The 14,382-nt window shown below is 42.3% G+C and overlaps 1 protein-coding gene across 2 annotated transcripts in view; it reads right to left on the bottom strand.

Moving 5' to 3' along the window:
* DGKI (diacylglycerol kinase iota) overlaps window positions 1-14,382 on the bottom strand; it is a 517,513-nt gene that overhangs the window by 26,682 nt on the left and 476,449 nt on the right. For both annotated transcript variants that reach the window (XM_027538894.1, XM_027538896.1), the window contains 2 exons: window positions 8,740-8,777; window positions 3,892-4,012 (listed from right to left, as the gene is read on the bottom strand). In XM_027538894.1, the coding sequence (XP_027394695.1) occupies window positions 3,892-4,012; window positions 8,740-8,777 (159 nt within the window). The remainder of the gene's footprint in view (window positions 1-3,891; window positions 4,013-8,739; window positions 8,778-14,382) is intronic.

Genomic DNA, 14,382 nt, shown 5'->3' with positions numbered 1-14,382 from the left:
GAAGTGACTTAGCAGCTTAGCAGTACTAAAAGGTTAAAAATCACCACCCATCAATATCCAACAGTGATCTTTGGACTGTAGATCATAGTCAGATTTTATTTTCAGACAGAAGAGATGGATTTGGCTGCATGATCTTCAGAGTCATACATCTACCAGCCAATTACAGACCCATGAGGCAGATGCAGTGACCGTGAGAACTGCCTGCCTGTGAGCGAAGTAGAGGTGATTACAAGAATATCGTGTTTTCTCCTTAGTGTAAATATTAAAGTGACTAATTTACAAAAGTTAACCAAAAAAATGAGAAAAATAAGCTTCTCCCTTCCCCAAGTTACTAACAAATTCTTCCTGTCCTTCAGTGTTGACACAAAGAGCTATACTGCATGATTCACTCTTTGCAAAATCTCTCACTCTAAACTGCATGATTCGCTCTTGGGATCCAAGAGAAAGGAGTTCAGTGTTGGAATGTCAGGCTTTGGTGCAAGCACTCAGAGATGTGCCAGTTGGATTTCATGGCAGGAAAAGCGTGTGCGCTGATCTACAGCTTGGTTAGAAACTCCAAGCCCTGGGAGCTCGAGTTACAGGGGCCTTTCTAGGTCGTCTTATTTAAGGCAGTGGAAAGAGAAGTGGGTGGTGGGGGTTGTGAAAATCCATGGTGTTAGAGCAATACCATCTCAAGCCTCCTCATTCAAGCCCCTGGGGAGACTCAGCTGAAATGAAGATTTCTGGTTTTTAGTGTAAGCATGTCCCCAATATTGCATGGGACATACTTCTGCTAAAAAAATGTTATCATGACTTGTATTTTGATTTGCTAAATCTTGAAGCCCTAGCTTAGGACCCTAAACCAAGGGAAAATATAAAATCTGAGTTCCAGGGAATTCCAAGTGAGTCAGTAGTTCAGGATATTGAGAAGATCACCATTTTCAGCTGAAGAAGACAGAGAGTAAGGGAGGGGACAGATTGAACACATCCATTAATTTTGGAGCCGAGAGGTCTATTTCTCCGACCCTTGAGCCGGGGCTGCCTCCATGACTCGTTTCAGCTGACAGACTGCCACAGAGGTGAGGCAGACTTCTCCAGCCTGGCCTCTGAATGTCTGGAAGCTTCCATTCTCACCCTCCTGAAACCCGGGGATCGTCATGCTGTGAGGAAGCCTGAGATGAAAGTCCAGGTGTCCCAAGCACCCCAGCTGACAGCCCCGAACACGTAAGAATCCATCTTAAATACAGACTCAGTCAAAAGTGCAGTTCCCTGCAGCCTGACAGGTAATAACAAGTGAGATACCAGCAGATCACTGATGAGAAAGGATCCCAGAACCAGGGACGGGAATTCCTGTTCTTCAGGAGAGGTAGAGAGGGGAGGAGAGAGAATTTCTAAGAGGTCTCATCACTCAAATAGATAGCCGGTGTCTCACCAACCCTAGAGAGGTACTTGGGTACTGAGCAGATTAAGGTGTGAGGGCAAGCACTCAACTTCATGGGGTAAAAGCCAAACCAGGAGGGAATATCAAGATGACAGCCACCAGGAGAACTTGAACCTGAGCTAAAAGCAAACAAGGTGAGGGCATATATCCAAAGCTCACCTTCACTTTGTCCAGGGGAAATTCTGAAATCTTTTCTATGAAGAGAAAAATAACTATGGAAGCTTTGTGACCTGTATGCACTGTCTATGGGGCTGGGTTCTCATATTTGGTTCTGCCTGTCACCAGCTTTTGGAAGAGTCACTACAGGAAAACACCTACAGTTTGTGTGTGTGTGCAAAAGGCAAGTAGAATTTATGCCACCATTGTCTATTCAAGTCATTGTTTAAAGAGGCATGCTTTAATTGCTGGAGGCCGAATGGTCAGGGGAGTGGGAGACAGAATATACACACCCCTGACACAGCACCAGGAACAGATCTAGGCTTTCTGGGGCAGACAGGCTCAGGACAATCCAATCTAGCCTATGGGGGTGGCGGAGGGGAGTGGGGAGAAAGCCTCTAATGGTGACCATCCTACTTGGATACCCTTTCCTTTTCCTAAACCACTCTTTCTGCCATAATTCAGGCCAAGGGTTCAGGCAAACTCTCCATGGTGAGAAGGTATTGAAGACAAAAGCAAGGCGAGTCAAATGGGACTGAGAGTCTAATCCTTTCCAAGGTCCTTGTAAAGCTTAAATGATAGGACGTGTTCATTCTAAGCACGTGGCATACAACCAGTGCTCGAGAAACGGCAGCTCTGTTAGTTATCTCTTTGTGACTTTACAGTAGGATTTAAGAGTCCTACATACAACCACTTTCAATTTAATGATGCATATGATTATATTTTTTATCCTGCAATTGCTTGACAACAGAGACTTTATTTTTGTGTGTGTGTCAGTTTATGCCAGATAGTTCCTGTGAAGTACCCCACAAATATTCGATGAATGAATGAATGGGTACATAGAATAAGACATGTTTGCTGAACTGAATAAAAAGAGGAATAAAAAGGAATGTAAATCAATACATAGAAAACAAATTTATGGTTACCAAAGGGGAAAAGGAAGGGGAGGGATAAATTGGGAGTTTGAATTAACAGATACACCCGACTGTATAGAAAATAAACAGCAAGGACCTACTATATAGCACAGGGAACTATATTCACTATCTTGTAATAATCTGTAATGGGAAAAGAATCTGGAAAAGATTAAATATATGTATAACTTATCAGTGGCTCAGCAGTGAAGAATTCGCCTGTAATGCAGGAGACATGGGAGACATGGGTTCAATTCCTGGGTTGGGAGGATCCCCTGGAGGAGGAAATGGCAACCCACTCCAGTATTCTTGCCAGGAAAATCCCATGGAGAGAGGAGCCCTGAGGGCTACAGCCCATAGGGTTGCAAAGAGTTGGACAAGACTGAGCAACTGAACATACATGCCTTTAACTGAATCACTTTGCTGTACAGCTGAAACTGACATACTGTAAATTGACTATACTTCAGTTTTTTAAAAAAGGGAATGTGACTGTGTACCAAAGGGAATGTGACTCTGTGCTAAAATGCTTACTATTTACAGCCAAAATATGGATACAATGAGGGTGGGCCATTGGCTCAGTGCTAGGGCTCACAGAAAATCTTTTAGGATCTCTGTATACCTGAATTCAGCAGAGCCAGAGATTCCTCAAAAACAGCCAAGCTAGGGAGACTTTGCCCGCTTCTATCCTATTTTTCAGTCCTAGAAACACTATAAACAAGGGAAGCAGAAAGTACGGTCTACTTCCAAAGTAAGTATCAAAGAAAGATTTGATACTCCTCTGACGTGTCTGTGCCTCTAAAGGGCTATTAGAGGTAGGTGCTGAGGTCACCATCTAACACCAGATTACAAACCCAGTTAGGAGGCTGTCCAGGGGGTGAACATGGCCTGCCACAGAGGACACAGCAGTACCAGATTTTTTTGAAGAGAATAAAAGGTGACTTGAGTTGAAAAGGTGAATGAGATTCAAATAGAAAAAAAAAGGGAAACTAGAAAGATAGAAATAAATATGCACATTACTCCTCAGAATGATCAGCTATAAATATGGATTAGGTACCTGGTCCAACTCGTTAACTTCCCAAAACCCTTCCCAAACAGTACATGATGCCAAGTCCACACTCAGTTTTATCTTTCATTTTGTAAGTAATCAGCCCCCAAATACCCTGCAAAGGCCTTGATATGGAAATGATTCCTGTTAAGGTTAAGGTGGTTAAGGTACAGGTAAAGGCTTGGTTAAGGTGACCTGTGTCAGGGGTCTGGAATCCTGGCTCCGTCACACAAGCAAGGAGAGTCAGCGAAAGCTCAAGGGTCTCTCCACCATTCTGAGGACAGTCTGGATGAAAGTCAACCTCGAAAATGCAGTCTGTTTCATGGATAATTGATTCTTGGTTTTCTATGCCTACTCACCGTGGTCAAGGATATATTTCACAATCTCCCCGTTGCCGGTTTTAGCTGCGTAATGAAGGAGTGAACAGTGGTCTGGTCCCTGAATTAGCAGGCTGCCTCCATTTTTATAGCTTTCTATTAGCTGCAAAAGAGACATAGGAAAAGCAACTCAGACAGAGTCCGGAACAAGGAAAACAGCTAGCTGGTGATAAAATAAAAGTAATGTAGCAAACCACAAATGTCTCCAGCCTCAGAGGACACAGGGAAAAGTCAAAGAGATGAAGTAACATTCCTGGGTTGTGTTATCATTCAAATAGATGGCCAGTGTCTCAGCAAATTCCGGAGAGGGTAAGTGGGTACTGAACAGCCTAAGGGAATGGAAGCATGCTAAATTACTTGCTCCCTTTCTGTTTTTTTGTCCTTTTCTGGGCACTGAAAGAATGAAAGAGAGGAGAATGAAAGCTTCCCTATGTAGGCTGAGTGTTCTTGAGTTAAAGAACAATTAAGTCTATAGGCAGGAAGAGCTTGATGTCTGGTAGCGATGTTCCCTCCGCCCTTTAACTTTTTCTGCCCTCTCTAATGAACCCAGTTACTGAGTACAGAAGCTGCTTACCCCTTCCCAGCATAAGATCACACACACAGGCATACAGCAGACACATGCACAGCCATGTTTGGCTCCCTCCTTCATCCAGATCTGCAGTCTGCCTGCCTTCTATTTATCATCCAACACATACCACCCAACAAGGCTTGAGATGATCCATGGGATGAGAACCAAAAGGGTTCAGAGAATGTAGTAGTAGAAACCTAAAAGACTTCCAAAAGACTGGGGGGGAAAACAGATTTTTCAGCCTGAGAATTAGGCGCTAAATAAGGACACAGTCTTAAGTTTGTGAAATACTGCACATTACCAAACTGTAATGTAAGTGAAAATGGATCTCTGTTCTCTAAACTGTAATAATCAGAACAAGGGCCTTACTAGAGCTTCTAAAATGTAGCTTTAGAATAAATAAGAATCAACTAACTCATCATGTAATAAGCAAAAGGAATATGTCTACCACCAAGAAGTTAGATAGCATAGCATTATTAAAAACAAAACTCATAAGGTCAAAGAGACTAAATTCATAGTTTATACATTCACTCAAATACAACTATAGATTAGCCATGTGCCAGATGCCAAGGAAACTAACATGAATACAACTTGACCACTGACCTCTAAGCCTCCAAGACCTCACTGTCCATGGGAGAGAGAGATTTTTAAAGAATTGCAGAATCCCACTGCTGGGCATACACACTGAGGAAACCAGAAGGGAAAGAGACATGTGTACCCCAATGTTCATCGCAGCGCTGTTCATAATAGCCAGGACATGGAAGCAACCTAGATGTCCATCAGCAGATGAATGGATAAGAAAGCTATGGTACATATACACAATGGAGTATTACTCAGCCATTAAAAAGAATACATTTGAATCAGTTCTAATGAGGTGGATGAAACTGGAGCCTATTATACAGAGTGAAGTAAGCCAGAAAGAAAAACACCAATATAGTATACTCATGCATATATATGGAATTTAGAAAGATGGTAACAATAACCCTGTATACGAGACAGCAAAAGAGACACTGATGTATAGAACAGTCCTATGGACTCTGTTGGAGAGGGAGAGGGTGGGAAGATTTGGGAGAATGGCATTGAAACATGTATACTATCATGTATGAAATGAGTCGCCAGTCCAGGTTCGATGCACGATACTGGATGCTTGGGGCTGGTGCACTGGGACGACCCAGAGGGATGGTATGGGGAGGGAGGAGGGAGGAAGGTTCAGGATAGGGAACACGTGTATACCTGTGGCGGATTCATTTCGATATTTGGCAAAACCAATACAATATTGTAAAGTTTAAAAATAATATTTAAAAGTTTAAAAATAAAATTTAAAAAAAAGAATAAAGTTAATAAAAAACAAAAAAGAATTGCACAGAGATGAAGAGGACAATGAGGAGGGTAGCACAGGGCACTAGGAAAACATGAAGTAGGGGATGGAAAAACCATGGAAGACTTCCTAGAAAACTGATCACAAAGGAGCAACTGACTGGAAGTAAGGAACACGGGGCTTCCCAGGAGGCAGTGGTAAAGAACCTGCCCGCCAGTGCAGGAGACGTAAGTGATGTGGGTTCAGGCCCAGGGTTTGCAAGATTCCCTAGAGGAAGAAACGGCAACCCACTCCAGTATTCTTGCCTGAAGAATCTTCACGGACAGAGGAGCCTGGCAGGCTACAGTCCATAGGGATGCGAAGAGTCGGACACAACTGAAGCGACTGAGCGTGCACAAGGAACATAGAGTTTTCATGCCTAAATTGAGAAGCAAAGGAACAGGAAGAAGTAGCTGTCTTCCATGACAATCTAAGAATCCTGTTCTGTTCAACTGTACTGTCTCACAATGGCACATCCATTCTTTGTGGGAAGATCCACAAAGGATTTGGGCTCACACAGTCACAGAGACCCAACCCATCAGCTGCCCCGATTTTGCCTTGCTGTGGTGTTCATAGACACTGTGGCCATTAGGTTAGTCCATGGGTATGCTGTGCAGCCCGGTGGATAGGAGCTACACATGACAGCCTGCACGCAGGGCTGATCCAGGGTCTATTCTCAGTTCACTGGTGTGCTTGGACCTTGCTTCCCCTTTCAACTCTCCCATTCTCCCCCTCCTTCCTCACACTTGTGACACACACACCCAGTTGAGTATTTAATATTTATAGTACTTTCTACATGTGACAGAGAAATGGAAGAAGATAAAGAAAAGGAGGGGAAAGTACTTGGGAAGGAAAAGAAAGCAAAAAGTGAAAAAGAAAAACCCTCAGGCTTTATATTTCACCTCTCAGTAAATCAGATGTTACTGAGTCATTTCTCAGTCATCTAGGAAAGAATTATAACAGAGAATGAAATAAGGCAACCAGCCGAATATAGTGATTACCCTTCTCTCACATAATTCTCTGTTAAGTACCAAAGAAGTGCAGTAACATGCCCAGGGCCCTGGAAAATCTGTTGCCTAGACTAAAAGTATATACAAAACAAAATGAAGTGGTTTCAAAGGTACAACATCATTTTGCAAAATTTTCTGGCTTAGAAACCCTCCAAGAGGAGGGATCAGGTCTGAACTCATGCCTTTTGCTCACAGAATCCAAAAAGGCTTTGCAGGGAATATAGGATAATATTTGGTTTAATCCACTGCTTGGAAATGGCACTGAATTCAGGTATATACACTGCTTAGAGAGCACTTTCCTCTTGTGGCTAGCAATTCCTAGTAACACTGTGATCTGGTCATGGCACGGGCACCATTCCCAGGGATGTGTGTCTGAAGATAACAGTTTAACAAGATGCTGACAACCTTCTCAGCCCTTGTTTTCTTCTAGTAACCTGTTAACAATGTAGCTCTGAGGTTTCTCAGTTTATTCAACAGATGTGCTTCCAAAAAACTTGTATACAAGAGCCTGTGTGTGTGTAAAAGTCGCTCAGTCGTGTCCGACTCTTTGCGGCCCCATGGACTATACAGTCCATAGATAGGATTTTCAAGGCCAGAATACTGGAGTGAGCACCCTTTCCCTTCTCCAGGGGATCTTCCCAACCCAGGGATCGAACTCAGGTCTCCTGCATTGCAGGTGGATTTTTTACTAGCTGCGTCATTAGGGAAGCCCAAGAATACTGGAGTAGGTAGCCTATCCTTTATCCAGCAGATCTTTTCGACTCAGGAATTGAACTGGGGTCTCCTGCATCGCAGGCAGATTCTTTATCAACTGAGCTAGTGCTTCTTAACTTTCTTTTAAGGCTTCTGGGTTCTCAATCTGGGATAGCACTGAACTTGAGTTAGTTGGAGCCTCTGCCTGGGAAAGTTGCTGATAATACAGAGCAGATCAATGCCATTATGACGTATACAGGGATACCCAGGCAGTCTTAAGTCCTGACACCTGAAAATAACTTGGGACCAAATATAGCTTTCTGGGTATTCATGGACTATATTATACTTTATAACAAACATTTGTCTCTCTGTTATGTTTAACTATTAAAGGAACACAGATTAACACTGTATTAACAAAACAGCTATCTTGGGAGAGTCCCTTCTATGAAGTTATAGGAACAATCTTAAGAGCTTTACATGAATTTTATATTCAATCCTCACAGTAAAGCAAAGAGAAGACCAATGTGATTCCATTTTACAGATGAAGAAACAGAGGCCCAGAGACAATTAGGTTATTATACAAAGTCTCATATATAGTCAAAGGCAGAGCCAAGATCTGAACCCAGACAGTCTGACTTCAGAATTTGCATTCACTCAGGAGGCAGCAGTTTCCTCTCAACTAAATTGAAAACATGAGCACAAATCACAATATTCAAGGCAGATCAGAGTATCTTCTGATTAACTGTGATCCCCAGAGTTCAAAATGGCAATAATGTTGCATGATGTTGTCTCTTGTTTAAACAAAGTATTTCTGGGTATTGTCCAGGTTATTCTTACAGATGCATTCATTTAAAGACTTGGGCTGAAAGAAATCTTTAAACTTCAAATATTAGTTCCAGATAGCAGGAACCCGGGGTACTATAAGTACTGTCTCCTGGGGACACATATCAGTTGTAATCAGTCAAGGCAGACAGCACTGTGCCTTTGCACAGACCCTTTGCTGTTTGGAGACATGGTAATGCTACAAGGACTCCTCTCACCCTCTCTGCTCAATTCTCAAAAAGAACATCCTTCTGCCTTCTACCCAGCTAGCACCAGGGGGATGGGAAATCATAAATGGGATCATGAAAATTTGGTGAGAAATTATGCTGATTTAGAGTTCTTAAAGAATCACCAAAAGTTCTGGTAGGAAGATATCTTACCTTCATAAGATCACCAGCTATTACTGCCTGCAAAATTGCTGTGAAAGACAAAAGAGAGATGTCCCATTAGTAGAAGACCCTCTCATGAAAATATTACAAAGGGCTGGATCCATATTTGGGAGACACAGTCTACATTTGGGGTGGGGGTCAGGGGAGGAGAAGCATGCCAAAGGTTGAAACGTGGGACAAACTGAGGCCTTCTCTTCACCCCTTCCCTCCCTGGGCATTCATCTTGTACATCATTCTAGAGCCGACAGGAACCCCCTCCAGCCCTAGTACAGAAAAGCGAACATGAAATGTAGAGTCACACATACTGGATTCAAATCTTAGCTCTGACCCTTACAGGCGGTGGAATTCTAGGCGAGTTATCTAACCCCTCTGAGCCTCAGTTTCCACATGTGTAAACCAGCAAGTCTCAATTATATCAGATCTTTGAAAGGGTTTATTAAATCACATAAGTGTTCTTATCTCATCCACTGATGCAGAGTGCCTGATTATTAGGATTGTTTCTGCTCCCTTCTTTCTAATTCCTTCTACTTTGTCCTTTGGGGGTTCAAAAATTATTAGTAATTTTGTGTTCTATAATTATAAATAAATACCTACTGCTATGGAAAGAAGGATTAGAAGCAATAAAGAAGAAACACATATTTTAATTATGTTCTAAAGAAAGTAATCATACATTTAGCATACAATTTATTGGTGATTCTTATAGAAAGAACTCTGAAAGTTTAATTAAACTAATTGTAAGGCTACTTGGTGGCGGTGGTGGCGATTTAGTCGCTGAGTCATGTCCAACTCTTGCGACCCCATGGACTGTTGTCTGTCAGGCTCCTCTGTCCATGGGACTCTCCAGGCAAGAATATTGGAGTGCACTGCCATTTCCTTCTACTTAGCTGAGGGGAAAATAATCTAAATACCTGTGCATGTCACGTGGGGTGCAGAAGAAAAATGAAAAAAATATAATAAAAGAGGAAAAGAATATATGACTCTAATGCTGGTTATGACTCCTAAAGGGGACAGTTGTATTAGGTCAAAAATGGTCCCTTTAGAAAAATACCTATATTTTAAAATTGCTCAAGAAAAAGATCATTTTAAAGTTTTAAAGTCACCTCCCCCCAAATTAGAAGGTTTGAAGTTTATTTTTCAAAGTATCATTTTACTCTTATTTCAGAGTCTCTCGTATACAGTTGGCCAAAAATGCAGTATCAAAGCATATGGTGGCCTTGACTATCACTGAACAAACCCCGTGAAGCTTTCATCATGCGCACTTATGGGCCCTGGGTGATCAGAGCCAAAGAACCACAGACATGTTCAACTTGTTCAGAGGCCCAGGGCCGAGTGCCTTCCCTCTGACCAAAGCAGAAGTCTCGGAAAACTTAGGAAATGATGACAGCTGCTTGAGCACGGAAGGGAGAATAAAGGAAGAAGAGCGAGAAAGGAAGAACAGGAAAGAGAGGGAAGAATGTTTCTTTTCCATAACAAGCTGTTTAAGCTGGGACTACGGCGCCAGGCGCAATAATGCTCTTTGTACACAGTCAGTGTGCACCAATCAGTTGTTGAACTGACAGAACAGAGTGCTAGTTTCTCAGTCATGTCCAGCTCTTTGTGACCCCATGGACTATAGCCCATCAGGCTCCTCTGTCCATGGGATTCTCCAGGTAAGAATACTGGAGTGGGCTGCCATTTCCTTCTCCAGACAGAAAGAGAGCAAAGAGGAAAGGAGTGAAAGGCAATGGAGATAAAAATAACAGAAAAGGGGACTTTCTAATGGTCCAGTGGCTAATACTCTGCACTCCTAATGCAGGGGAGGTGGGGTTCTATCCCTGGTCAGAGAACTAGACCCCAAGTGTCACAGCTAACAATTCACATGCCATAACTAAAGATCCTGTGTGCTGCAGCTACGACCTGGCACAGACAAGCAAACAAATAGATGTTTCTAAAAAATAACAGAAAGGGAATTAATAAAATGTTGTATGTCAAAAGAACCTAAAAAACGTGTCTCATTCTTCCTTTTACAGATGGGACACTGACATTCAGATGGAAATGACTCTCTCAGGGCACAGAGACCATGGTAGCTCAATCACCCCACAATGCAGGTCCCTGTGACCATCCCAGGCTCTGTCCTGTGCCCTCTGGGAGTTCACCCTGTAGTAAGTCTCCAGGGCTTTGTGGGGCCTAAGGAAAATGAAAGGAAATAGTCTTTAACTGGAGTCTAATTCCGATCTCTGCAATTTACTTGTTGTTTAGTCATTAAGTCATGTCCGACTCTGCAACTGCATGGACTGTAGCACACCAGACTTCCCTGTCCTTCACTATCTCCCAGAGTTTGCTCAAACTCATGTCCATTGAGGCGGTGATGCCATCCAACCATCTCATCCCCTGCCAGCCCCTTCCACCCCTGTCCTCAATCTTTCCCACCCTCAGGGTCTTTTCTAATGAGTCAACTCTTCACATCAGGTGGCCAAAATACTGGAGCTTCAGCCTTATCATCAGTCCTTCCAATGGGTATTCAGGGTTGATTTCCTTTAGGATTGACTGCTTTGATCTCCTTGCAGTCCAAGGGACTCTCAAGAGTTCTCCAGCACCACAATTTGAAAGCATCAGTTCTTCAGCACTCAGCCTTAAGAAGTCAAACTTTTTAAATCAACTTTCTTATCTAAAGTAAGATTAACAGCTGTCCTGGTCACCTCTCTGTAGTAAAGATGAAGCCAAATAAGCAGTTTATAAATAGGATAAGTTATACGGACAGAAGGGATAGATTATAGTACTTCTGTGACTACACCTAAGTACATGAAAAACACATACACACACTTCAGAAGGAGCCTAGCAAGGAGGGTGAATTGCTGTGTGAAGTCAATCGGGCATATCGTTGTTCATACGGCCCTCATCAGAGGTGAGGCCGGGCTGCAGGAGCCAGTGAGATGGTGGAGCTTTCCCAAGATGTCAACTCTGTGTGAGAGGACAGGGAGAGGGAGGCAGGGGCAAGCACGAGCAATTGCAGGTGTGGGCAAATGACTCAGTTTGGGCTTTTACGCTACAGGATACTCTATATCCATTTAGGAGAGAAAGAAGGCTAGGGTAACTGCCTGAGAAGGCAGTTCGTGAAAAGCCTTGAAAATGACACACAGACGTTCCTGACAATATAGAGCCTGCATTTTCAAGACCACACTGAAACACTTCCCAGACATTTAAAAGAAATAGAAAAAAGAAAGAACAAAGGAGAGAGAAAAGTAGAATTCGCTAACTTAAAGCACCAGTGAATAACATTTGGTGCATATGAGCAATAAGTCAGGATGATGAAAAAATTCTCCAGGATAAATACTATTGGAAGAGTACTGAACATGAGTGAATGGATGAATGAGAGGCTGGGGGGAAACTCACTGGCTACCTGCCGAGTTCAAAGGATTGTTGGAGGAGGTGAAGTTAAGCCAACTCTTCCACAATCAGTGGTTTCATTAGCAAAAAAGATTTGGGAAATCCTTAAAAGATGAAGGGAAGGTACAAATGAGGACTTGTAAGTTAAGAGGCTGTCCGAAGGGCCCTGGGAAGAGGTCTGCGTGATCACCCCTGAGGCTGGGTTGTCACACATCATGACTGTGAAGTTCCAGTGCGACCACTCCGGTGAGCACCTCTTCGTCCAGAGAAGGGACCTACATTTTTATCCTGTGAGCAATGAGAAGCTAGGAGGAGTTGAAAGTAAATCAGAGAATCACGTAAATGTCCTGACGCCTGCCAGTTTGATTCGGCCCCTCCCTTCCTGCGAACAGAGTTGCGACCTGCTCTCAGTTCATGTGCCCCCATCACGGCAGCTTTCCATTGCTACCTCACTCCACTCCCAACATCTTTATTTATGTCTTTTGGTTTCCTAGCTTCCCAATTTAAAGTCCCCCTGAACAGACAGAAGAGCATATAAAAGAATCATAACCACAAATAATTTCCAATTGTACTGAGATGGAAAACATGAATATTTATTTTTAAGTCAAGCAATACACTCAAGGGTAGCTATTATGCAAACATTATTAGGCACAAGGCCCTCTTCTCTGCTGATTAATGTCCTTCCCTCCTGAACACTGTTGTTTAAGATTTCCTCTGCATAAACAGAGCTTGACTCCATTAGTATTCAACTCCAGATAATAACCTTCTGAAAGATCAAGCTTAAAAACAAATAATGAATTGTTATGATTACAGCATTATTTTTTTTTTTATTATTTCTTCAGCTCAGAGCCTGCCTTCTGGCCTTTTCCAAAACTCCTTCATATAGGGTAAACAATGCTCCCAAATTCAAAAGAACAAGGGAAGTTAAATGGCCAGTGGGATACAAGGGTTATTGAGTATATGACTACTAGGTTTCCTAGACGATTAAATCACATAAACTTATACAGTCAGACAGGAAAGTAAAGGGGTAGAGGATTGAAAAGTTTGTCATTTTCGAGAGTTTAGAAGTTGGATCATTAGCTTATAAGAAATGATTTATTTTTCCTTCAGCACTGTGCCTCCTGATCAACTGCGGAACGGTAAGCATCCTGAGACAGAAAGCTGGAATGGAAAAGTCAGGACTACCGGGAAGGAGTCAAATGTCTTCCTCTTACAGCCCCTCTTCGGCCTGGATTCCCAGAAGCCCAGACATCCTTAGATATCTGTGCACAGAAGGCAAAAAGTGACTCCCTCCCATCATGATGGGAGAAAATAGTCCATGGGCCACAGGCTGGCCCACCTGCTTCTGCCAGGCCAGGCCCTGTTCCAAGCTGACTGTACAAAATAAACTCCATCCTCTCCGAAAACTGATATTTTGGCAAGAAATCCAAATTAGGAAGGGATATATTTTAACTGAGTTTAGAATCATATTGCCTGAGTTTAAGGCTTGTGAGCCTGGTGGGCTACAGTCCACAGCGTTGCAAAGTCAGACACGACTGAAGTGACTTAGTACGCCCGCACATCATTAACTAGTGGGCAAGTTATTTTAACCAAGCTTCAGGTCTCTCATTATGAAAACGAAGATAAAATCAGTTCTTTTGAGACTCTGCCTTGCAAGTAAGCTCAAGGAACAGTGACTGTGACCACTGTGGTTTTCTGTGTAGAACACCACGGAATACTGATGTTAACACCATTACACAGAAATGAATCACTTCTTAGCTGTGAAATGAGGTGAGACTCAAGTCAATTACAGTTCTAGAACACGTCACATGACTAATTCCAAAGGGATAGTTTAAGGTTGCAAAGTCTGCTTTGCAACAAAAATATTTGCCAAAAAAAAAAAAAAAAAAAGCATACTGAACTTGGCAAAGCCACAATGCTTGTAAATCTCAGTAAATCAACTAAAATAACTATAAACAGAGTCACAACTCTGAGCACTTGTGTCTATTTAAAAATTTTAACCTTTCATGTTATTTTTCAGTTTTAAAATTAATGTTCTGTTCCTGATTGTCACTTGTTAATGATAGTGGCCATTTAAATCTTTTAATTGTGGGAGAAAAAGATTAAAAGTAACAACAAAAACTGTTGAACAAAAATGGCTTCTGGAGGCCTACGGGGTAAAAATCAGCCGATTCACTGAGATTCATAAATATACATCTGACTTTGCCAAGTTCTGCATACATTTCACTCCTAAATATTTACAAAGCAAGAATCAGAACATAAAATAAT

The sequence above is a fragment of the Bos indicus x Bos taurus genome, chromosome 4 (assembly GCF_003369695.1).
Source record: "Bos indicus x Bos taurus breed Angus x Brahman F1 hybrid chromosome 4, Bos_hybrid_MaternalHap_v2.0, whole genome shotgun sequence".
NCBI classification, from domain to species: domain Eukaryota; kingdom Metazoa; phylum Chordata; class Mammalia; order Artiodactyla; family Bovidae; genus Bos; species Bos indicus x Bos taurus.
Note: the sequence above shows the minus strand (reverse complement) of the source record. Positions and strands in the feature narration are given on the sequence as shown.